This window comes from Thermobia domestica, chromosome 2 (assembly GCF_964235325.1).
Source record: "Thermobia domestica chromosome 2, izTheDome1.hap1.1, whole genome shotgun sequence".
Classification (NCBI taxonomy): domain Eukaryota; kingdom Metazoa; phylum Arthropoda; class Insecta; order Zygentoma; family Lepismatidae; genus Thermobia; species Thermobia domestica.
The window spans coordinates 54539733-54566521 of NC_137455.1; the positions used below are offsets into that span (position 1 = coordinate 54539733).

Genomic DNA, 26789 nt, shown 5'->3' on the forward strand with positions numbered 1-26789 from the left:
TGTTGGCTCAAGAATATTACTATTCCTGTGTCACGTAGTATGCAGAGAAAATTTTCACAGACTAAAACTAATACCAACAGCTTCCAATATTTCATATAACAAGAACGTCTGAACGGACTAGCCATGTTGGTAATAGAAAGTGAAGTGTTCAACATCTCTGTAGATGTAGATAAGAAATATTGAGAGAATTGAACAAGCAAAAGGGAAAATAAATACACTTTTGCTGTGTTGTGTTTTAGTTCAAACTTCTCAGAAAATTTCGTATCCTTCCTCCCTGCTCTAAAATATGCTCATCAGCATTGAGATGGGTATTGTAATAGTTATTTTATGTATTGTTCATTTTTTTAAATTTAATTAGTTGTATTGAATTAGTATAACTGTTTATTATTATTATTATTATTATTATTATTATTATTATTATTATTATTATTATTATTATTATTATTATTATTATTATTATTATTATTATTATTAACTTTTGCAAGTACCATATCATTGAAAGTACTGCAGTAAAGTACCGAAGTAATAAGCCTAACGTTTTTCGCAAAATAACAACATATCTTTCATGGCAAGTAGAAGTAGCGAAACATCCAACATAGATAAATTTTGGTTCTATTCTTTATGGGAGAGAGGGCACCAAGTCACAGACTCACATCTCCCAGAATTTTTACTCGGACCGATCCTAAATGCAGGTTGTACTTTCTTATGCTTCGTATCCCTGTGATCCCTATTGGTGAATCCTTGGAAATATGAAACGCCCTGGATGACGTCTGCTCGGAAATCTGGCACGATGAATACACTCTTTCAGCTGCAGTGGCTCAGTGGTAGAGCTTCACCTATGGTGTGTGGGGTCCTTGGTTCGATCCCAGCTCGCGCCGAGTGAGCTTTGTGGTGGACAAACACCGTGTGCGTGGGTTTTCTCTGGATTCTTCCGTTTCCTTCACTCTCTTCATTCCATCATTTCATTCAGTTCCCATCATCACCGTCTTCTTTAGCCTAGCTGGCATAATTGTGGGACGTAAAACTTAAAGATTTCATTTTTTTAAAATCTGCTTTACTGCTGTTACCATGCATTTTGCCATAAACAAAATGTATGTCTGCAAATTTTACATTTGTAAAATGTTCCATTTTAAGCGCTCTATCAAACTGATACTCAAACACTCACATCTAACGGCGCGTGCTAGAAAGTTACTGAGGTTGTTACGCAGCCAGTAGAAGAGTTGTGTGCAGCTGGTTGCCTGACATATCAGGCGCTTCGGTTGAATTTTGAATGGTAAAACCTATTGCCTCCAGCAACTTCAAAAGCCATTAAACACTGCCCTAGCAGTACATACAAGAAAAATTGCATACATAAGAGAGAAAACAAAATGACAGTCAAAAGACATTTAGCGGAGGAAGGTAACACATCAAAAATAAAAGGAAAATGCCAAATTAGGTGATTAGTTTGATTTTAGTGTCTAGTTTTAGCATAACGCTGTATGAGAAGCCATAAAAATTAACGTGTGATTTGATCCACACGAGTTTCCACTGAGAATCGAAGCCGGCCCTCCTACGCTGATGGCTCGTATGTTAACCATATAGTCACAAGAAACCCTACCAAAATAACAGAGGAGAAGCACTTATACGTAATATGGGTCAGGTCCATAGCAGAGAATTGAAATATAATAACCGTACAAGTACAGCCTTGGCAAGAATTGGTTATTGTTACTTAAGATTTATCATTTCTTTTCAGTTACGCGAGACATATTTAATGAGGGTATAGTGTCCTAAGCGCTAAAGGCAACTCCATAGAAGAAAGAAAAAAAAAAGTGGCAGCCTTTAAACGTAAACTTTGTAAGATCATGCAACTTATATTTTCTCAAGTGTAATTGGAAAGTGATTGTCTTTCCCAACACTATTTAACGTCTGTTTACACTGGAAATAAATTCACAGACCTCGCCACTACAGGAGGAGAGAGCAGGGCTTGAAGGCACTAAAGAGGGGGAAATGTGTTTGCAGTTTAAAACCTTTTCTGTAAATCGTTTAATTTTAAGATAATTAAATAAAAAATATACTCAAATTTCATTATTTAAGGGAGAAGGCAGAATAAGAAATTGTACTTTATTATAGTTTTCTTATTCTATTAGTTTTCTCACATTTTACTCCCGAAAGATCTTATCGATGCAGTGAACTATTTTGCCTGATTATTCCTTTGATCCACTGCGCATATTAAGAAGAGAAGCGCAATGAGGTTAAGAGGCTTTATCCCGGCGAAATTAAAATACCGCTAATTTCACAGTAATTATGTGATATCTTGAAACAGACAAAAGATAATTGAAATATGGAACAAGAGCGCCCTAGACAATATCATTTTACATGAGATACCGTTATTACGACTCACTTATCTGCTTTCAATTTCCAGCCATTCAGAAAATCGGCATTTATTTTCGCGTTTCTAAACGGCTGAAAACGGAAAGCCACTAGGTGACTTGTGATAACGGTACCTCACGCAAAATAATATTGTCTAGGGCGCTCTTGTTCCATATTTCAATTATCTTTATCTATTTCAAGATATCACATAATTACTGTGAAATTAGCGGTATTTTAATTTCGCCGGGACGAAGACTCTTAATTACTGGGAACTGTTTTCAAACAAACAGAAAAAGAGTTCTATGTAATTCAAATGCAAGAGAGATATTTTTTTTCTTTGTATGGCTAACAATACTGAAACTTCCGATAGGAAATACAATTTTTAGGGTAATATTAATTAAATTTCATATCAATATACCTAGATTAATGATAAATTTTACTTAGGAACAATTAGAGACCCTTAAAAGTGTCCCACTAAGGTGATTTATCCTGTTAGCTCCGAAGCAACTGATATTAGCGAAAAAAAAAAGTACTTAGATAGATCTGTCCATTTGTTTTTGAAAGGAATATAACAAAACTGTTCAATCTACACTACGTTTTCCTCCAACGCAGTGTGACAACCTACTTTAACACTTTTAAATGGCAATATGAGTAACGTAACTTGCCGTTTAAAAGGGTTTTGATATCCTCTGTCAAAAAAATATTGGTTTACAAAATTAGTGTGTGTATCACTGTTTGCATTGTGTACTGTATGTCACGGTTAACAGTTTGCATGTTACTGGTAGGAGTATGTGTCACGGTTAGCAGTGTGTGTATCAGTAGTAGGAGTACACGTGTCAAGGTTAGCAGTTTACACATCACAGGTAGGGCTATATGTATCACGGTTAGCAGTTCGTACGTCACTGTGAAAAGTATATGTGTATTATCTTTGCACATTTTTTTTTTTTTTAATGCTAATTCTGTATTGAAGAATTTCAGATCTAACTGATTTTCTTGATAAAGCCACAGACTTCGTAAGGAACCTACACATTGTCTTACAAGGTACATTCGCGAAGTGTCCCCACGGGATTCGTGTAAAATTGATTCAAATGCAAAGTTCTCCGCTGCTCAATGTATATTGTACTAATTTTAGAGGCCCATACCAGTAATTTACACATTTATGGGCCTCCATATATATATATATATATATATATATATATATATATATATATATATATATATATATATATATATATATATATATATATATATATATATATATATATATATATCTGAAATTCAATCATACACTACTATAACGCTCGGATACAAAATTGCTTTTAGTTTCTCTAGATGTAACTCGACATGAATATGGACATATGCAAGACAAATTATATCAAGTACTGCTTCTATGATACATGTTACCCACCCCGTCTACCATTGGATTCAACTTCCGGTTACCTTCCAAACGGTACAAGCTACAGTAAAATTCACTACACCAATGAATTTCAGAGAAAATTGTATATACATGAATTTGAAGTATCACTTGCATCTATTCAAACTTAAGAAACCGAAAGTTGAATCCAGTATGACGCTAATCATACGTCAAAACGACTCTGCATAAGGTCCATGAAGTTTATGTCTCTTCTTGCAATGTCATAGAGTTTCAGACTACTCAGTTTCCCTATTGTGAGAGAAACCAATATCCTTCCTTGACATTAGCAATCTTTTATTATAAGCACACATTGCACTTACAACATAGCTAATTTTCATTAGAAAGAAGTTGTACCATTGCCCTTCTGAAATTGTATTTTGGTTCAAGAGAAATTAAAAATTTACTTCCATACAATAGGCCTTGCTATTATTTGGATCGTTTAATACCCGAACTGCCTCCTTTCCTGACTGTGTCAATAACGTAAACATCAGTTCAAACAGGGAACCAAACTAGAGAAAATTACTTTTCTTCTTAATCTAAATGACAATTAACAAGAATTCCTGAGGGAATTTGGCTAAGAACAAGCATCAATTTTGATGGCCCATAACTCGGGAACTAAAGGTTTACTTAGCAAAATATTCAGCACGTATACTAAGCAACTCAGGGCCTTATGAAGTGTCGTTTCGACGTATGATTAGTGTCATACTAAAAGCCTGACCACTGCAGGAAACATAATTAGTCGAACTCTTTAGTATGGCACTCTTCGGCCGTCAGAAGGACTCTCCGGTCCTCCGGCTCTAAGTCCATACTAAATTTGGTAGATCGCATGAGTTGTGTGGATCACGTACATTTTATATTATCCATGTGACTGATTTTCTTTTAAAAAAAAAAAACTAATAAAGAAAAGAAACATCATTAGGAAAAGTCACCGATGTCAAGACCATTGAATCTTATCTTTTTTAATCGAACATCTTTAAATTAATAAAAAAAGAAGAAGAAGAAAAGACACCGTGTGCTTTATGTACAGTAGAATGAATATATTTGGACTTTTGCTAGTGCTTGTTAGCGATTCGTATTTTCCCATCATTTGAAATAGGACAAACCAGAAAGGACTGAAGAACGTATTGCAAGAAGCATTCGACTGCAGGGAGTGTGAATATGGATTGTGAGCAATATACAGACTATGCCAGAGAGAAAGAGAGAGTAGGTTCCTGATGGCGAGGGAAAGGGGATAGAAAATGCAAGAGGGTGAAGTTGGGTAGAGAGAGGGGAATTGATGTGAAGTTGGTTAAAAGAGACAAGGGTTGGAGAGGAAGGGGAGAGAGGGGAAACACTTTTGGCTGTGTCTAATTGGCCAAGCCGGTAGGCTTTGGTAAATAGCACAGAGGACGGAAAGGGGCCCTGTTTGAACAGAATATCGCGACAATGCAAATAGAAGAGTGAAGTAATGGAATGTAAACAATTAAGCAGCGGAACATCCAAGTATTGTAACGAAGGAGAGAGATAGAAAGAGAGAGACATGTTTTTTCTTTCTTTTTTTAGTATAAAGGTTTTAAGCTAGGCGTGCATTGTTGCCATCTCTTCAACTTCCCATCTTAACCCCCTAAAAATTAATTTTTTAGTTACCATATGATTACCTGATGGTTCCGTGAGTTCGAATGATTGGCGAGTGTGGTCAAACACAGAATTCTCTGTGATGACCTTGCATCATAAGGGAACTGAACATCTATTACAATTAAGAGGTAGTGAACTTCAATCTAAAAAGTCATACAAGTTGGTGAAACCCATAACGCGGCACGGAGGTTGACGTGCTGACCATACGTTACCGAACTAGACTCCGTTAGGCCAGGTATTGTGTTCAGAAGAATGTAATTCTAAAGCGCAAGACGTAAAAATCATTAAAAGTGGAGTAAACCAAAAGGAGGCGGGAAGAATATGTGACTTATTGATTCAAAATAATTATAAGTAAACTCATACTTAGAGTCATTCGTTAATGAAACTGATATCTAGTTTAACAAGTTTAGTCCTAAAAAGTAAAGGAGACGGATGCTAACGAAGGAATTGGTGTAATAAACATAATAGCAGGGAAAACCAGAAGCACCTCAAGAAAAGCTACGGACAAGCTTATATGTGGCCTTTGGACAAAATCAACACAACTGAGGACCCGCGTTGCTCAGTGAGAGAGTGCTTACCTCTGTTGCGTGGGGTCTTGGGTTCGATCCCAGCTCGCGCCGAACGAATTTCTTGTGCGTGGGTTTTCCCCGTTTTTACCCACTCCACCATTTCTTCCATTATCACCATCCCGCACAAAACGTGGGACGTTAAAATAAAAGAAAGAACCCTTTCCACCAGAGTTAAACGTTTATCACCAAGTCATTGTGTATTGTTTACTTATTTATTTTTAGTTTGGCATTCCATGTTATATACCAAGGCTAAGGGAGAGTTTGATAATGATATTGAACGAAATGGTGGAACGAAGAATGTGGGAGGAAACGGGAAAAACCCGAAAACATTTCTTCTCTACTTCAAAGTTAATTCACGGACAAAAGGTGAGCGCTTTACCACTGAGCCACCACAGCCTAACTTATAATTAAATAATCTGATTGTCATTCATCCTCTAGCTTTGGAACTGTGTTGCTTTAAATAAACATAAAATCAGACCAAGGCAAATCAGTTTTAATAAATAATAGTGTTATAGTTTAGACAATATATCATTGTCTTCATCAGAGACATTATCTAATAGTTAAATAATACCTAACATTCAATTAGAGCACGTAGAAAGATATGAAGGACTTGCGTCGCACATGATTTCAAAATATGTGAACATATCCAGTTTATATACTTGATCATTAAGAAAATTACCAATGATTTTATAACCTTACTTTTCTCAATAGCATCAATTAATACTATACCCGAACTTGTTATTCTAATATTTTACTTTATTTGTGTTATTATTGTTAATTTGCTATTTGATTTTTGACATTGCTTGTAATTAAAGCAAGTGCATACCTGTTACCTGTGAGTAAAAAAATAAATCAAATGAAGATAATTAGCCGTTTCACCAACGTGTTATCACTTATCATACAATAATGAAATAATTCATTTATCTTCAACGAATCTTTGAAATTGTATAGAATTGGTTTAACAAACGTCAGGCGTCCACATATTGTAACGTTTTGCGTCAACGCAAAATAAAATTTGCAATTTAGTTTCCCATTAATTGGCATAGCAGTTATAATGTTTTTTTTTTGTTTTTTTTTTTTTTTGTATGTTTTGCGTTGCATTGCTGTATGAAGAATTTTGCCAAGAATGTGTCACAGGGTACTTTTTAAGGATGTCGTTGAAACCAATTTTTGCCAAAGTGGCCGACTTGTACGAGGAGTAATTGGAAAGTAATTCTACAAGCCGTGCAAGAAACATGTATATAATTATTTTATGCAACCAATAAAGCCAACAGATGGTATATACATTAGGTTTTTTTTTTTTTTTTTTTTGACAGTCTCCATATCGGTTGAGGCACTTATCGTACCAGGGCATGAGTCTGAAGATTCCTGGTGAAAATCCTGTCGTTGCATGTTCAGCCACGAAGTCTCAAAGTGTTTCACCTCCTCGTCTGAAGCGAAGCGAAGGGCTCCTAGGTGCTCCTTCAAGTGCGGGAACAGGTGAAACTCGCTTGGAGCGAGGTGCGGGCTGTAAGGAAGGTGGTAGATGATGTCCCAGCGAAATTGATTCAACACCGTGGTAGTCTTCTGGGCTGTATGCGGGCGCGCTTTGTCGGTGAAGAAAGATGAAGCCCTCAGTTGAGAAGTCTCTCGGTAAACCTCTACCAGCTGCCGGTGAATTTCAGCACTGGTTACATATTTCGCCCACAGAAATCCATTAACAGAGCGGACTTCTTCGCGAGAACAGTTTTCCAAACGAATCAGCATTTGTGTTTACCTACCACTAGCGCTGTAGGTGGCAGGTGCCTGAAACTCTGAGCAGTTGCCATCTCCATGTATTAAAATTACCGCACAACCTCCGGAAATATCGGCCTTGTACCCTTAGTTTCAGATCCTCCCTCATATTACAAGTATTTTTGCAATATTACTTTCACCCACATTGTACTGAAACTCGAGACGAGAAAAGATTTCTTGATATAACTTTAGTGTGCCAAGAATAGGTTTAATGTCGGCTTTAATTCCCCTATAGGAACTGGAAAAATTTGTCACTTCTGATATTGATATTGGATTTTCGTATACAACAAAAATGATAAGAGAGAGAAATTATTTTCCTGATACAAGTTCAGCATCCCAAGAGTAGATTCCAACTCCCCCATCCCTTCCTATCTGTTTATTGAAAACCAACTGATAAAATTTATTACTTCTGTTAGAACATTGGATTTCTATATTTGGAAACAGGCCGGTAGCCAGCCTAAAAGTGTAGAGGGGGGCGGTAGAAGTTAGACAGGACCGAGCCAACCATATTATATTTCATCACCATATTATCGTTCATTTGCAAGCCTACCGTGAAAATTTTAGGGAGGGGCAGTAAAAATTTAGGGGGGCCCGGCCTACCCTAGAACCCCCGTGGATACGCGCCTGTTTGTTGGAAATCTATAGTTTCACAAATGAAATGATACTCACTTGTTTAATAAATATTCTTTACTGTCTAAGTCGTTCACTACAGTGATACTACATAGCATAGGGAAGACACATAAGAAACTCAAATTTCGTGAATGTCCCGGGTTCGACTCCCGGCGGGGACACTCGGTCGAAAAAATGTAACAGCTTTTTCAGACCAGCCATCTTGAGTGAGGTTTTTCCTGTTTTTCCCTCATTCACACCAGGTAAATGCCGGGATGGTTCCTAACATATTGGTCCCAGGTCGCTTCCTTCCTTCCCCAATCCTTTCTTCCTTCCCTTTCATCGGATTGTGTGCTCGCCGACGGACATCATCCCTCATGTACATGATGGGTTAAATGGCCTTAGATGCCGACAGCCTAGAAATCTAATTCCTAATTCCTTCAAATTCCGTGAAGAACTCTGTCGTCGCCATCACTGATGATTTCAGATTTTCTCCAGAGGGGGATCTCAATACACTGGGGGTGAAAATTAGTATTACGAAAATATTGGGGCACAGTGGTTCAGTCGTATAACACTTACCCCTGGTGCTTGGGGTCCCTGGTTCGATCCCCTACCAAGTAAGTTTGTGGTGGACAACATCGTGTCCGTAGGTTTTCTCGGGGTACTCCCGTTTCCTCCACACTTTCATTCCACCGATTTTCCCATCATCATTCATTTACCTTAATCATCGTCTTCCTTGGCCTAAAGCGCATATACTTGGAACGTTAGATTCAAAGATTTCATTTCATTTTATGAAAATGATGGGAATCCACATTTAGGGATATGACATATGGTTCCTGGGGTGGGATTTCGTGGCTATCCTTCGACGGGAAAGACTCGGGTTCAAATCCCGGTGAGAGATTATGCTGTTCGGATCCCATATTATCGACGTATCGTTATAGCCTCAATGCTAAGCGTGCACTAAATTCCAAATAAGCAACCAACAAATCAAATTCCGTGAACACTATTTTTCAGAGTTTCGTGCGGTATAACATGAACCATTGTGAATAGGCGGAAGCAGTGCCCTCTCTTTCCTTATTTTCTACTAATTCTGCGATGTTCCACTAGCTTTATATCTGCTTGATACTTATGTAGAGTTCGTTGTTATATTTGTTATTGCATCTGCTTTTGTGAGAAGTTACAATTGAAACCAGAAATGGTCCACAAAAACAGAGATTGTGATTTTTTTTCTTTTTGTCCTTTTCTTTTCGATGATAATGACGATGATAGAATACTAGCACGAGGCGTAAGAAGCCCTGAAGTGGGGATAAGCCTCTCTCATTGCTTGTCGGTTGTTTGCTTTTCACAAGCCTCTCTGAAGTGACCGCAGTTTATTTACACGGAGCTCTCCCTCCGTTTTCAAAAGTCTCTCTCATCTTTGTTAATTACTAGGGTTTCAATCCTTCTCTATCCTGTTAAAAGTTTTATGGTGTGTGTACCATAACAACCACACATGATCACACACACACACGCATATACATTGGATGCAGAAGAAGCACTCTTGTACTAACACACACGCACACATTGATGTCTAATACACAAATCATACATATGGCAGACTAACTGATGATGATGGAGCTGATACAACTGACATTATCCTTCGCATCTAGTGTTTCCAACTAAGTTATAAAGACACAACTGGATAAATTCAGTTGGAAATATAAATTAGGTTGTGTTGTATGCTCCCGTGTTCAAATTATAATTTATGTATATGTTTTCAATCAAATCTATACGTTTCCTTTCTTTCTTTCTTTCTTTTCTTTCTTTTCCCTTTTTTTTTGTTAGCTATCTGGAGCTCATAAAGTCCACATATTGATACAGTAATGATATGTGTTAATTTAAATCAGTGACAGGCCCGTATCCAGGGGGTCTAGGGAGCCGGCCCCCCTCTAAATTTTGGCTTCCCCCCTAAAATTTTCACGGTAGACCGGCAAATGAACTATAATATGGTGATGAACTATAATATGGTTGCATCGGGCCCCCCTAACTTCAGCCGGGCCCCCCCTACATTTTTGGGCTGGCTACAGGCCTGATCAGTGATGGCCAAATGGCGGACCGGGAGTATATTTCATCAGACCCAAGAATAAACACCAATATTATGACTTGTTTCCTTTTTGTAACTCCAGGTGTAACAGGGAATATGTAGCTAGGCATCATAAATCGTCGGTGAAGGGCCGCATCTTTATTTTTATAATTTTACTGGAGAGCGATTTAAAATGTCTCGTTATAGTATATACAGTCCTTATTCAAAAAAAAAAAATATATATATATAGGTATATATATATATATATATATATATATATATATATATATATATATATATATATATATATATATATATATATATATATATATATATATATATATATATATATATATATATATATATTAGGTAGGAAATTATTTATAGTTGATAGAGCAGGTTTACTAAGGGTGGATGGTTGTCGTAATTCAAAATTGGATTTTCAAGTTACGCCACTTCGCTCCTCCACCCATGAAATATGCTTTAATCGAGACATGACTTTTAGATGTGGAATTACATCATGCAAGGTAAGACCATTGCTACCGGACCGATTTTTAGAAAAATGCAAATTTTGTATAGTTACTCTCGAACTTTCATACCTTAGGCTCTAATTGGCCTAAACATATGAAGCAAGAAGCAGGATACTGAAAGTACTGTACAATAAAGATTCAGAAAATGCATGACATATATATTCACCAAACCCTGATCTCAAGAAGGGCAGGGGGGAAGGAAAGTGGAAAATGACTCCAAGCTTGATTCTTTTGTTCTAGCCCCGCGGTGGATTAGAAATTAGACGTCACTGATTTAGTTAGAGAAAAATCGCCAACTTGTACCTCTATCGCATAACGTGGACGATATGCGAGTTTATTTCGAAACACTGACACTCTCTGTAGTGTAGTGACATCATAAATGTGTAGATTTGGCCCATGATATTTAAGAACAAAGCATATGGGCCAAATTCTCTTCTATGGAGCGTGATCATAAAGTATTGATTTCGGTTGGAACTCGACCTATCAATATTTATTTATTAATACAACAGGCATATGCCCAATTAGAGTGTTAAATATTATAATTCATTTTTCAAGTTTCTTTTGTTAATGCTTTGCAGGACATTGTACATACCGGTATATCAATTTCATCATGTTTATGACATAATTTGAATAGAACATGTTCTCCAGATTCATGACTTCACCGTTATGAAAATATACGGCATTTCTCGGCGTAACGCACTGACCACATGTATGTCATTAAGCTGAACATAGTTCAGCAAGTCGCTAACAGATGGCGTTGAAGTGGCTCAGGCCCACGAAGGCCTGTCACACCGGTAATTAGTTATTCGAAATAGTGCTGCGCAAATAATCAGGATATAAAGTAATCACTATTAATTAAATTGTACAAACACTTATCATCGTAAGCATTCTTAGTTTAATTAGTTCCTCTTTCTTCTTAAATCTGTCTTATAATCATGAATTCTTATCTTATTTACAATCCATATAGATCTTAAATCTTAGTATTTGGTATTATGTGTCTCTACGACTGTTTCTCTCCCCGTGTCCAAAAGACTCAAGTGCACACTCAAAGCACGCTTATTTTTGTCACTTAGTATGCGCCAAAAGATCCAAATTAAAGTTTACTATCTTCAGATGCAGATTGAGTTCCTAGTCACTTATACCACTGAGCTTTGTTATACAGTAAATAATTATTTTGTTATTAGCACTTTATGTGAACATTAATGAAAATAATGGATGAAGATGTAAGACTGCGTATGAATCTCGATTCCTTTTCAGGTCCATAATGAGTAAAGATGTAGACCACGTTCGAGTACTTGTGTACTAAACATGGCCATTGGGAGTAACAGGAATAACATAATCATCCATATCAAACTCATGTCCGACAATTAGTAATTTAGGAGTAACAGGCTTCCCAAATTTTCAGAAAATGGACCTTCGAGCTGAATATTGCCTTAATATGTGCCCTAGCTGTACAATTTCTAGTGTGCCACTTTCAACGTTTTTCTACAGTTAGGTCTAGGTATTGAAGTCAATTACATTTTTTATTTTGTTATATATACAAGTTCCCTCTATTACTTCTGTAGGACCTTGTTTTTAGCTGTAATTGCCGAATGATTAAGTTTTCTAAACAATCTGATTGTACGCTTACGACAATTAGTAATTTAGGAGTAACAGGCTTCCCAAATTTTCAGAAAATGGACCTTCGAGCTGAATATTGCCTTAATATGTGCCCTAGCTGTACAATTTCTAGTGTGCCACTTTCAACGTTTTTCTACAGTTAGGTCTAGGTATTGAAGTCAATTACATTTTTTATTTTGTTATATATACAAGTTCCCTCTATTACTTCTGTAGGACCTTGTTTTTAGCTGTAATTGCCGAATGATTAAGTTTTCTAAACAATCTGATTGTAACCAATATTCTGTAATACACTTCCTACAATTTGACCGCCATCCGAGACCCACTCCAAGCTATCGCGCCTACGCAATATTCAACCTTCAAACGTGGAAGTTGTCACTGCTCGAAGCCGTGCATGCATATCGGTAGCTTCAGCCGTTTTCAAGTAAAGGAAGAGACATTACTCTTTGGCATATCCGCGTAACACCACGAATTAATCCTCGAAAAGAAAGAAAAAAAGAAAAAGAAATGAAATCTAAACATGTGTAGCCATAATATTTTGGGCTAAGATATATTCAGTTGGATGGAAGAGATGGCGCTGGAAACACTAAGTATTGGGTAGCTTTGCTCTCATTTTTTAAATTCAATTTTTACTATTTACAATTCATTACTTTGGACAATTTTATTATTTGTTGCAATCTTCATATGCTGTTTTTCATTTTCAATATGTTCATGCGCCGCTTATCCTTCTTTATTACATTAACAGTCTGATACACAATTATATTTAAAACAGGCAAATTCGGCCATCTTGACACGTGCCATTTTAGTACATATTCTTATTTCAAACAATTTATAATTGAAACAAATATAGTGACGTAGTCCACAGGATTCTAAGGCCGGGACTTCCTTTATAAACCTCTCGTAAGGGAGGTAACTGAAACTGAACTGAACTGATATTTTCAGTTGGAACGTCATTGAGCAGGGGACTCTCGATTTAGCTGTTTTTGCTCTCATTTTTCCCAGGATACTTTGCGATTGGTAGCGGTAAGTCACGTGGAGGTATGGCCAAGGATATAAAATAGATGATCTGCCCATACTGCATAATCGTAAAGCCGTACGTATACTATGATTGATGATTTTCTTACCTGTGAAAGGTTATTCTAAGTAATTTCTTCTCACTACTGTTTGTACACCCATACGTGCAACATGTAACCATTGTATAGCCTAATATAAATCTGAAGCAACGACTTAACGACAGACACACTACATGTCTACATACACAGTCGTCTCTAGCGGAGGGGCAAGGGGAACGCGTCCCCTCAATATTTTGAAGTACAAAATATTCAAGTTTATTCTAATTTACTTTATTTACTAACGACAGAATATCATATAAATAATAATAATTATATTTATTTGGAATATAATATTCAGTCTGTGAGACGATTGTAATCGAATTCTTGATATACCTTAAGGGGTCCGCGAAGGTAAGTAGAAAGGTAACAAATGGAATCGAAGTTAATAAACAGGTTGGGCTAGGTAGTACCATTTAAATCACTTTCTTTGATGCCCACCCCCCCAAATTTTACATGCCAGAGAGGACAGTGTCTACATATGAAGATCGCAATGTTTTGAGCCAACTTATATGGCGGAAACGAGTGTAGCCAATCAGACGTGCTAATGCTTTTTTTTATTTTTCTTTTTGACTTTATTCAGTAAATAGGATGAAGATATACATATGGCCAGATCCTCTATTTTATAACATCGCGAGATATCGTTCAAGAGAATAAGTGGCTAATAGTATGCGTGAATCCTCGTCAGTTACCGAGGACGCACGAAGTGCAGTCTTTTACAGATTATTCATTGACCATCTAGGAACTTAAAAATGGGGTGACGAAGCGAGTGTCGTTCACTTTCTTCGTGATACGAATATAAAAAACAACATACGTGTATTCACCTTTGTGATCGTACTGCTTGCACAGATCACGCTGCTTGTTTGTTTTGTTTGACGGCGAACGCTCTTCAACTGTTTGAGAGTTGTATGTAGTAGTAGCAGGTCTAGCGTGATTGCTTTGTAACAATTTCTCATTTAATGCAGGCGGTATTCGGACGTATGTCCAACCACTTTGATGCAACTTGTACATTGACTAATGAATGTTATTTTGTATAACAGTTTATTACAAATATTTAAAAAAAAAAAAAAAAAAGCAATGCAATAGTTGACTTGACCTAAGTGCTCCGAATTTAATATTAATAATCAGGTAATTTGTTTAAGAAAAGAATAGAATATCACTGTTTAAAATCTAATGAATTTAATATGCAAATTTACTGTACGGATCTACAAATCGATGAAAAATTATTGTTCTCCAGAAAATTTGCGTTGGCGACAAGACATTACCCCACTTAGCACAGACGAAATTCAAGGGGGCCAACAGAAGTAATTGTTGAAACAATTCAACATTGCGATTTGCATATAAATACGGTGTACGAAAATATGAGCAAAAAAAAAAAAAAAAAAAAAAACAGCGAAAACACAAGTTGCCCTCTGTGCTAGATGGCCACTAAGAGCACGAATAGTATGTACCGAGACCGCACCTGCAGGGGAATCTGGTGGATCGGCGCATACCATGGGAGACAGAGGGCAACAAGTGGGTTTTTGGCAGAATTTCAATAGCACTCGTCATGGTTTTATATAAGCCACGCTCCACTTATAAGCATAGAATATAGCTCCTGTACACAGTGTAGAAATACGCCACCGATGGGAAATAGCGTGTAGTTTTACTATACGGATTCACAGTATAAGTAGGAGTAGGAGTAGGGACGAGTTAGAAGCCCTGCAGGGGTTCGTTGGGTTCTGTTCTCAACATAAAATGGGCAAATTAAAGACTTCCCCACATTATCCGTGCATTTTACAATCTGTGGATCCGTATAGTAAAACTGCACAAAAATAGCATCTAATACAGTCGTATTTCATGCACCCAAGTACAGTATTTTATCCGTTGTAACGTTCTTGTAATTATTGTAAACTAGTAACTACACTTGTAAACCTAAAATACACCTGTATTATTTTGTGTTTAATTCTGTCGCCTGCAGAAGTTTGTTCCTTATAAATGTCTTTTCAGGCATAGTATTGAAAATTTACCTGTAATTTTCCAAAATATAATGTGCCAAAACTTGACCAGCACTCACTGTAGCTCTCCTAAAGTGAATCTGAATAGAGCAATGCATGGTCACAATCCAAAGATGAATTTATGTATGGATCCGTACAAGTTTGCGCCGAATTTATTATGTATTAATATTATTGAGATGAAACAATGAAATCACAAATAAATAAATATGTTGGTTGCTAGCGAAGCATAATAATAAATTGTCACCATACTTTTTTTCTGTATGAAATAAAATTATCTGGAAAGAAAGAAAGAGACTGAAGTATCTGTAACCTTCAAAAATCTTTCTGCTTGTAATGGTGGGATGAAAATGGATGCGATCAGCTGATAGTTTATTTTATAAAGTAGTTTAATATCAAAAGGAGGTGTAAGTAATGTCAAAGTAATCTAAATTGTTAAATAATTTTCTTTAGTACTATGCTTTACGAGTGAATATTCTGTGCTGAACTCATCGATATTATCCTTGCACTAAAAATTAAGAGAAGTGCAAACAACTTTAGGCTGTTTGGTTTTACTTTTACAGACGATTCTACTAAGTAGAGAATTTTCAGGTAGAATTGGGTATTTGTGTGATTCTTTGGCAAAGTTAAGCGGAAATGTGTCATATTGTGATAGCCAACCAAGGCAAAAATTTAGAGATGATACCTAATCGATCCTAATGTAGGAACCAGTCATATTATAGTAGATCAACCAATATTGGAAATTTTGGGAAAATTTGAAAAAAATCGTTCATAAACGGTAGTGGAAATGGGAAAATTTAAAAATAATGTTCATAATCGGTAGAACCGTCTGCAAAAGTACTCCTAGCTGCTTGCTGCGAGAACGTCATCAGTACGATGTAAATAGTATATGCTTAAAATAGGGCGATGAATCATGAGATATTGTGCGTAAAGCATTCTTTTTTCATTATAAGACACCAAAGGAAAATGGTTTCATTCAGTATTTGTGATGTGTACCTCGTCTCATGTTTTATGAAGTGCAGATGATGAATACGGCTTCAACCAGTTATTGATCACTTATATCTACGATTTCTTTCAAAACACGACAGTTAGTACTTTCAATAATCGTATTTTATAGGCGACGTCACAAATAAACTATAGAAAGGCTACAAATACAACGTATTCTTCTGAAAAATTGATGCAATCCGCCTCGAAAATAGTTATCCTTTTTATTATTATTATTATTATTACGACGCCGTACAATAATTGTGTACTAAGGTATGCCACTAAAAAAGATGCTAAAAACACTAACCTCTGTTAGGTGGTCACTATAAGCTAGTATTGCATCTGTTTTGGTTTCATCTATTAGTATAAATCCAGACTTAATTTTTGCTTATCTGACGTGTTGTTTATTGTTACTGTTATATGGGGTGCTTCTAAAAGAAGTTTGTGAGTTCATATAAATCTTTTCAAACTTCTTACGGAGCTGGTTCTGATGTCAATTTATAGCAAAATGAATATACTTATTCCTTATAGTTAGTTAGGTTTAATCCATTGGTGATTTTGCAGACATCCCATTTGAAGTCGGTTTAGGGAAGGATGAAACTGATGGGCCAGCACGGAAGCAAATCAGTAACTGTGGGTATACGTGGTAAGGAAGTTAAGTGCGAAAAACGCAGCAACTTGTACTAGGCTACTAGAATTGCGTAATAGCGAAAAACATTTTTACCACTCGCGCCTACATACATAAATTTCTTTGTTAATTAGTTACGGGATGGCATTTAGTATCTCCCCCACAATTACCGACGGCTCCGGAGCCGGCACTGTGTCTTATAGTGAGCCGTTGTAAACGACCTCGTTTATGTGTGTACCCACCGTCTCTGACGCGCCTGATCTGACTGTTACCTAGCATTCGTATTTTAGTGGCCATCTAGCACAAGTTGGTTCCGTGTTTTATGCATTGCAGTTTTTACGCCATACATCCATGCTGTATTTATACTCATCACAATTCTACATAACGAACTGTAATCACTACTAAGTGAGCCAGAGTAACTGCCAGGGTTGGCCAAAGGAATTGGTTTTTATTTTTAAACAACAGGTTTTTTTGGTTTAAATAATTTGCTCTATATATTCATATCATATATGGACAGAAATAAGTTTGTTTCGCCTTGATGTTATTATGCAACAACCGGGTTATGCTGGAAGGGGGTCACATGAGCTTAAAGCGGAATAAAAACCGCTTCTCGAGTTACATCCGAGAGAAATTGTCCTCCATTTAAACTCGGAAACAGGACTAATTGGCCACAAATGCGATACATCTGCCGACTCACTCATGAAAGAATCCTAATAAAAATACGTTGTACTGATCTTTACATGCTTCTTAATATAACTGTCAAGAGTCATTTCAGAAGGACAAAAAGATAAACAGTTGCACAAGTGAAACTATTATACAGAATTACATATGGACAATTTCAAAGTACTACGGAGTACAGAAGAACTAATTTAGTTCAAGTTAGTTAACAACGACTTTTGTTGTTCCAAATTAAAGAAATACAACGACTTAATTTGGATATCAGTAAGAGAAGTGAATAAAGATACGAATTATTTGAGTCCACTCTGGCCCAGACTCATTTATACACAAATAAGATACCAAAAATACTTCTCATTTCACTAAATGCCTCTCGTGGGGTCTGTATGAACGCCCCCCTCCCCCCCACACACAAAGTACGGCGTTTCGATGTATAGTAAACATTGAAACGAAACAATATTTAGAAATTTTCTTTGATTGCAATTACATAACAATAATAACAACTACAAAAAAATCACAAAACAAACATTTATATAAAAAAAAAAGTTGCTTTTGTAGAATAATCTTTTTGAGTAATGACGGGAATTTAGGTCTGAATATAATACGAATAATATACGGGAGTGAAACGTGATAACCCATAAATGTGTGTTCATCAAGATTTTACAAACACTTTACACTTTTACGTACATTTTTCGTTTTTTGATTTAAACCGTTTTTTTAACCAGCTGGTTTAAACCAGCCAATCCTGGTAACTACCAAGTGATTTGGCGAAGAAACTAAATAATACTCATATATGTTTCAAGTTACTCATGAAGTAATTATTATTTATATATAAAGGGTCATATGAAAAGTCTCCGCGGTGTTTTGGTACATTTTTGAGCAAAGAAATTCTTTATTGAAAATCAGTTTGAATCAAGTACATATTGACCATTATTATCTATGACCTTTTCCCATTTTTCGAATAGCTTCATAATTCCATCAGTGTAGAACTTCTGTGATTTCGAAAAACTTGGGCAAGTGATTTTCAGCAGCGCTTTGGTCGGCCAATTATTTTTTTTTTTTTTTTTACCATCAAGAGAGTTTTGCAGAGACCGAAACAAATGGTAGTCAGACGGTGCAAGTTCCGGGCTATACGGTGGATGCATCAAAACTTCCCAACCGAGTTCCATCAATTTGTTCCTAGTCATCAAAGATATGTGTGGCCGCGCATTGTGATGATGGAACACGACTCAGTAACTGAATTGTCGGCAGACAATGTTATGTTGAGTGTTTGGTGGGATTGGGAGGAAATTGTCCATTACGAGCTGCTGCAACCTGACGAAACCATCAATTCGGTCATGTACTGTGCGTAGCTCGACCATTTAAACGAAGCAATCCAGAAAAAGCGACCAGAGTTGGCCAACAGAAAGGGAGTTATGTTCCATCATGAAATGCGCGACCACACAAAACTTGGTTGGGAAGTTTTGATGCATCCACAGTGTAGCCCGGACCTTGCACTATCTGACTACCATTTGTTTCGGTCTCTGCAAAACTCTTTTGATGGTATATATATATATTGGCCGACCGAAGCGCCGTTGAAAGTTACTTGGCCAAGGTTCTCGACGATAAACCACAGAAGTTCTACAGCGATGGAATTATGAAGCTACCCGAAAAATAGCAAAAGGTCATAGATAATAATGGCCAATATGTATTTTACTTGATTAAAATTGATTTTCAATAAAGAATTTTTTGTTGGAAAATGTACCAAAAAAACCGCGGATACTTTTTACATGACCCTTTATTTATAGTAAGCTTATGGAACAGAATCTAAAGATAATGACTTCAATAGTTAGTGAAGGAATTAAATTGATGCATATTTATAGCTAAACTCAGGAATGCGTCTAAATATTTAATTTGCCAATTTTTTTTTAATGAGAACCTGCCTTCATGAGCGACTTATTCATTTACGTAAACCGCATAAAAATTTCAAACATTCAGAAAAAAATCGGCATTAAGGAATATTTAGACTCATTCGTGAGTTTAATTTATGGTGAATTCAATTGAAACGATGCTATATTTTAATACTCCAGTTTTAAAATCGTCTATTCGTTGGCCTACTTGCACAAAAATTCAAGTTATACTATATTTTATTTAATACGCCATCATATTCCAACTGGTTTCCTTTTCTCAAATGTTTCATACTTAATATATTTGTTCGTCCGAATTATTTCTTATAGATCATAAGTATTATTTTTGAAATGTCCGGAGAATTCTGAAACGGCTTCATTTTTCGTATTTCTAATGTGTTTCTGTTATACAGGGTGCTTCTGGAAGGACTTCACAACTTTGTAAATTTATATAAATCTTTTCAATCTACTTACAGAGCTGGTTTTGATGTCATTCTGTAGCAAAATAAATAAGTTATTTTTTGACCGTATAATTACGTTCAATCTCTTGGTAATTTTGCAGACATCCCATTTGAAATCCTTTCGATTCCCGGCGGGAGCTCATGTGGTTCGGATTCCACGTTAATCAGTAGGTCCACGTCTCATATAGCCTCGCTGCTGAACGGGACGTTAAACTCAAAATCAATTCAATTCAATCCCATTTGAAATCCGTGTGCGTGGATTTCCTCTGGTTCTCCCGTTTCTTCCCACTTTCTTCATTCCAATTTCATTCGTTTCATCGTTTCTCATCATCACCGTCTCCTTTAGCCTAATCGACATAACCTTGGGTCGTAAAACTCAATTTCATTTTATTTAATTTCCCATTTGAAATCGATTTCCTGTCAAACCCCTAGCATGTCAGGCGTAATTTCTTCCACTGCAGCGTAGATTCTTGCTCTGTATGTATGCTCTGTATGGTAAGATGCGCCAAACCGTTGCACATGGAATGCCCAGATTCCTAGAAGGAAGCTTGGTTGATCGTAGTCATCATCAGCACACGAGGATGTTATCTTTATTACAACTGTCGGTAGCGTTTGTGATGGTGCTATTCAGTACTATGCACTACGTTAGTCAAAATTTGGTCTACTTTGCTATAAAATATCAAAATCAGCTGTAAATAGTCGTGTTACATCTGTTTAATTAATTGTGCTTACTGCTGGTGTATTTAAACTGTAGTTTCGTATTTAATGTTACACTTAATAATAATTAGTCTTAGCTACACACAGACATTATCCTATTCACGTGTGATACATAACTGGACATCAATAAAGTGTATACCAGATATATATATTCTTTAATACCAGATTAATTTTCACAAAGCTGCTATAAAAATGAACTATATATACAATTTCGACGTCATAACAAGTATGTTAGATTGTCCAACAAAAGTTGTTCAGAACTCTCATAAATAATCAACAAAACCATGTCGTATACAGTCCTGTTTCTTCTTTTAATCTAACTTTTCATATTGCCGTGAGTCGGTACTTACTAATGCAATTAACACATGTTCCTAATCTGCCAACAAGTCAAATAGATTTATATGAATTTACAAAGTTTTAAAATTCTTTTTGAATCACCCTGTATTTTTTGATTTTTTTTCTTCTTTTTTTTTGCAAGGATATATATGTTCTCGTACATGACTATTTTGTGTAAGATCCTGTGAAATATATATTTAAATTTCTTTTGTGCCTTTCAGTATTCTAACCTGGTTTACAAATATCGTTAATGTTACATGTAGCCGTGCTGACCTCAATAATATAATAAAATCATTTCAGTATTAGTGTTATCCAAAACAGGAAGGGAGAAGCATATATTGAATTGAATTGAAAATATGTCTGTTTATAAGGTGAGGTTCAGCCGTAGTCTGCTTTACCACAGGGAAGCCAATGCCACATGTTTATTTGGTTGGCGCTGTCTGTGTAAACCTTAAAACACGTGAAAATAAATAACGAACTATAAATTATGTAATAATTGTAACAATTTCTAAAAGATTTTCAGAGTCGAAGTCATCCTATTATTTAAAGTTCCCCTTGGTCAGAAATACACTTTTGGATTATAAATGCAAATCTGGTTGTGATTATTATTATTATTATTATTATTATTATTATTCCATGACACATTTTTTAAATTTAGAAAGTTTTTTGTTGTTGTTTATTGAAGTTTAGTATCACTTTTTAGCACCGAAGCTATATGAGGCGTGGATATACATTTTAGAGTGAAGTCCAAACCACCAGAATGCGTTCAAGCCTTTCCCCTACTGGAAATAGGATCTGGGACCATGGGCACCGAAGGCGCTCGTACTATTTGCTAGACTAGTGGTGAGGGTGAAACGGTTCTAAGATTGACTGTAAGATTACTTCCTCACCAATCTTTAATGATGATGAAATGTATTGGTAGCGTTCAAAACATTATATATTAATTTGTTCTCGCCTTATTTTCAGATCCTAAGGTTCCTTCCAATACCTACAAGAACCATCTGAACCAATAGAAGGATGCTGTACATTTGTTCATTATGTGCATGTAGGTTTTCAGTCTTTGCCTGTGCAAGAACTGTTGCTCTTGAAACGGACCGTCATATAAATGCCTACCAGAGACAGGTTTCTTGGCGAATCTATAATCAGAGTAATGGCCTTGTGTTAATACTACGAAGCAGTAGCAGTGGAAATTCCGATCATGATCCCGGAGCGAGGAAGGAAGAGCAGAAGAATATGAGGGAGAAGTTTTGGGAAAAGGAGAGAGAGTTTGAGTCTCAAGTGAACTACCCATCTCTCTCTGAAGCAGAGAAAATAATCCATAAACTTCATAGAGAAGCCATTGAGCGAGGGCATTTTACTTACGATGACCCACAAACAGGGTACAAAGTCTTCACCCGGTTAAGGCATTTTTTGCGGGGAGCATGTTGTGGAAATGCTTGTAGACATGTAAGTTTATCTTGCATTTTATATGCGAGGATCATACTGAAAGTAATCGGAAACAGTTTTTCATGAACCAAGTTTTGGTTTTAACATACTGAATCCTAATTTAGACGTCTTTTTTCTGTTGAAAAGACTCCATTTCTTTTTTGCACGTATTTCGCTTACTTGTTTAGAAACTTGAAAATAATCTTGTGATAGAACTCCGTTCCAGCTGCTCGCAGGCACTGATGCACTATAGTTTATTCAAGGAACGTTCAGTACCTCATGTAAACAGATACACGTGGTAATTGTTTCACTTTATTGGTTAAAGAACCTTGGAACATCCATGCGGCAGAAGAAAATAGTCCATTGTCGAATAAGCTGTTTTTCAATGTTTTTGTTGCTTGTAAGGCTCATTACCAGAAATGCAATTTCCTTACAGTTATATAACAGAAACAACACGGTGTCTAAGAACTAAATTGGATTAATGTAATAAAGGAGAATACGCATGCGCAGAAAGTGGCTTTGACCCACCTTACGCGCGAGTCACGGTTTACAATATGGCTGCGTGCGAGGAATATGTAAAACACCTACAGGGTACAAGCACGTGCTTCTCGAAAGAAGCGCTGACCGATAGCCAATCATCCGATGACTGGCGGAGTAATACCATTCTGTAATGTTTACATCAGGAGCAGAAGGTTCGTTGAATGAACTTTAGTTTTTGTATGTCTTCCATCATCTAGTAGCGTTGACCTCGTAAATGATCTTTTGCAAAACCAGATAGATTATGGTCAGATGGTGCAATGTCAGTACTGTAAGAAGGATGAGGCAAAAATGCTCACCCCATTTTCCCAATTTTCTCTCTGGTAAACTGAATGACGTCGTACGATCAACCGTGCATTATCATATTGAATGATTTTTTCTCGATGTTTATCTCGCAACACGTAGCGGAGCTATTTATTTATTTACAAATGTTTCAAATACAGATCAATGTCCATTTTGTACTGAAACAATGTAACAACATATATAAGAAATAACAAAAAAGAAAGAAAAATACAAAAATATATTTATATACATAGAACATGAACCATACATACAGAGACTTTAATTTGTTTTTAAAATGATTTTCAGAGTCAAAAATATCAACATCTGACAATAAACTATTATACAATGATGCCAGCCTGAAGTATAAGGAACGTTGTATAATTGTTAATCTGGGCGTTACGTATGTAAGTAATGTATGACTGTGAATAAGGCGAGAAGGTACGCGAAAATTGACAACGGAGACCAACAATTCAGAGTTAATTTTTCCATTGATAATTTTATGGAGAAACAGCAAGTCCGCTACCATACGTCGAGTAAGTGGAGTTTGAATATTGAGTTTGTTTCAGAGCTCTGTTTTATTAAGACTATGCACTGAAGGAACTCTTTGTTTGCCAATGGCAAGAAAAAAGTTAATTACAGAATCAAAACGGGATATGTTTGAAGCAGGCCATATTCCATAACGATGAGCAGTATTCGATTTTAGAAGATACAAAAGCTATGAAGAAAATACTGACGAGGAAACGGTCTTAAGTGTAAACAACCGATTTGGCTGGGGTCCGGATATGTGTTACGGGAGACCAAAGTAGGAGACGCGTATTTTGGCGTTTGGGCCCATACGCAGAAATTTCCGAAAGACGGGGCCCCAAACTGGCCCTACATACTATAACTAGGAAGAGAATGACGTTACTTGTACACCACCGATTTGGCTGGGGTTCGGATATGTGTTACGGGAGACCAAAGTAGGAGACACGTATTTTGGCGTTTGGGCCCATACGCAGAAATTTCAGAAATACGGGACCCCAAAGTGGCCATACATGCTATAACTAGAAAGCGAATGACGTTACTTGTACACAACCGATTTGGCTGGGGTCCGGATATTTGTTACGGGAGACCAAAGTAGGAGACATGTATTTTGGCGTTTGGGCCCATACGCAGAAATTTCCGAAATACGGGGCCCCAAAGTGGCCCTACATGCTATAACTAAGAAGCGAATGACGTTACTTGTACACAACCGATTTGGCTGGGGTCCGGATGTGTGTTACGGGAGACCAAGGTAGGAGACACGTAATTTGGCGTTTGGGCCCATACGCAGAAATTTCCGAAATAGGGGCCCCAAAGTGGCCCTACATGCCATAACTAGGAAGCGAATGGCGTTACTAGTGCAGAATGTTGGCCTGGGTTGGAATATGTTATAATATATCCAAAGGTATGAGACTTGTGTTTGTTGTTAGGTCCCACAAAAAGGAATGTCGAATGTACAGGGTCCGATATTGGTAGATTTTCAATAAGGCCATGAAGTAGGCGTACGTGGTACCCATGCGATTCTGAACAGATGTTCAGCTGGAACGAGCCGTCGAGGGGGATCTGCTGACCACGAGGGTGTCAACGGAGCGAAAGAATGTTTGCGTTTTTCGCTTCTATTTCTATGGCTAGGATGTGAAAGAGTGGACATTAATATTTAATCGATACGACGTGTGCTGTCATGAAACCGGGCACAGTGGCGGAAGTAAAGTTTGCCGCTGTCAGGTTTTGTCGGAAGATAAACTGCATGTCTTCGACTTGGGCTTATAATAGCCATATCCGGATCCCAGCCAAACCGGTTGTGTACAAGTAACGTCATTCGCTTCCTAGTTATAGCATGTAGGGCCACTTTGGGGCCCCGTATTTCGGAAATTTCTGCGTATGGGCTCAAACGCCAAAATACGTGTCTCCTACTTTGGTCTCCCGTAACACATATCCCGACCCCAGCCAAATCGGTTGTTTACACTTAAGACCGTTTCCTCGTGAGTGATTTGAGATCGCGAATTTCAGTAAATCTGTAAAGCATACCCAGTATTCTCATAGCACTCTTAACAGTAAATGTGAATTTCTCATCGAACAATACTTCGAGATCTTTATGTGTAGCGACTTTTTCGATAGGACTGTTATTAATACAATATTTGTGATAAATTTTATTTTTCTTCTAAGAAATACGAAGAGTACATTTTTGAGTTTTAAATTTCAAGTTGTACACCAATCCGTAAGTTTAGTAAGAATTTGTTGAAGTAGTAGAGCATCATCTATGGTAGAGATTTTATGGAAAATTTTACAGTCATCAGCAAAGAGAAGAATGTTCGTAGATGGTAAAGAGAGGAAGGAAGGGAGATCATCCATGTAAAGAAGAAATAGCAATGGTTTTAGAGCACTACCCTGGGGAACTCCAGAAAGAACTGGGACAAATTTGGATGAAGCATCTGGCATAACAAAACGTTGCATACGATTAGTAGAATAATCCTTTAGTAAAGACAGGATTTTGCCATGAAGATTAAATCTGTTGGATAGCTTGTAAAGAAGCATATGGGTGTCAATTTTGTGGAAAGCTTTGGAGAAATCTAAGTATATTACATCCAGTTGAGAGGTTTCTGAAATACAGTTTATAGCATGAATAAGAAATTCTGATAGGTTGGTGAGACATGATTTCTGTTGCAGGAAGTCATGCTGTGCAATGTTCAAATGAGGGGCTGTAAACTTGTAAAATCTGTCCTTAATGATTTTCTCGCAAAGAATTGACAACGGAGAGAGAAGAGAAATGGGTTTATAGGAACATACATCAGTTTTAGTGCCAGATTTTTAGATTGGACTAATGTTAGCCTGTTTCCAAAGTTAGGGGAAAAAAATCCTTCTGTAAAACATCTATTAAATAAAAAAAGCCATGGGATAAACAATTAACGCTGCTGTATATCGAAGGAAGGTTGTATAAATATTGTCGAGTCCAAGAGCACAATGGTCAGACAGAGCTGACAAGAGTGACTTGACTTCAGCGGGCATAGTAGAAATCGAGGATAGGGAATGCGCACATACAGCTTCAAGAACAGGAAGAGGATTTGGTACCGTCTGGGTGGAGAAATTCCTGTAAAAATAGTTATTAAATGATTCAGCTCTGTGTTCTCCAGTGACAGTACTCCCAGCATAGTTGACGTTCATGGGTATACTAGTTTTATTTCTCCTTCAATTAATGA

General features: G+C 36.8%; 1 protein-coding gene across 5 annotated transcripts in view; it reads left to right on the forward strand.

Annotated features, from left to right (window-relative positions):
* The first annotated feature begins 15904 nt into the window (after nucleotides 1–15904).
* Nucleotides 15905–26789, forward strand: part of LOC145672241 (uncharacterized) — a 38299-nt gene continuing 27414 nt past the window's right edge. For 4 of the 5 annotated variants that reach the window (XM_081741537.1, XM_081741541.1, XM_081741540.1 and 1 more), the window contains exons 1-2: nucleotides 15905–16047; nucleotides 22294–22773. In XM_081741537.1, the coding sequence (XP_081597663.1) occupies nucleotides 22345–22773 (429 nt within the window). In that variant the 5' untranslated portion in view covers nucleotides 15905–16047; nucleotides 22294–22344. Of the gene's footprint in view, nucleotides 16048–16212; nucleotides 16232–22293; nucleotides 22774–26789 lie in introns of those variants that run through there. The other variant, XM_081741538.1, reaches the window with a different exon arrangement.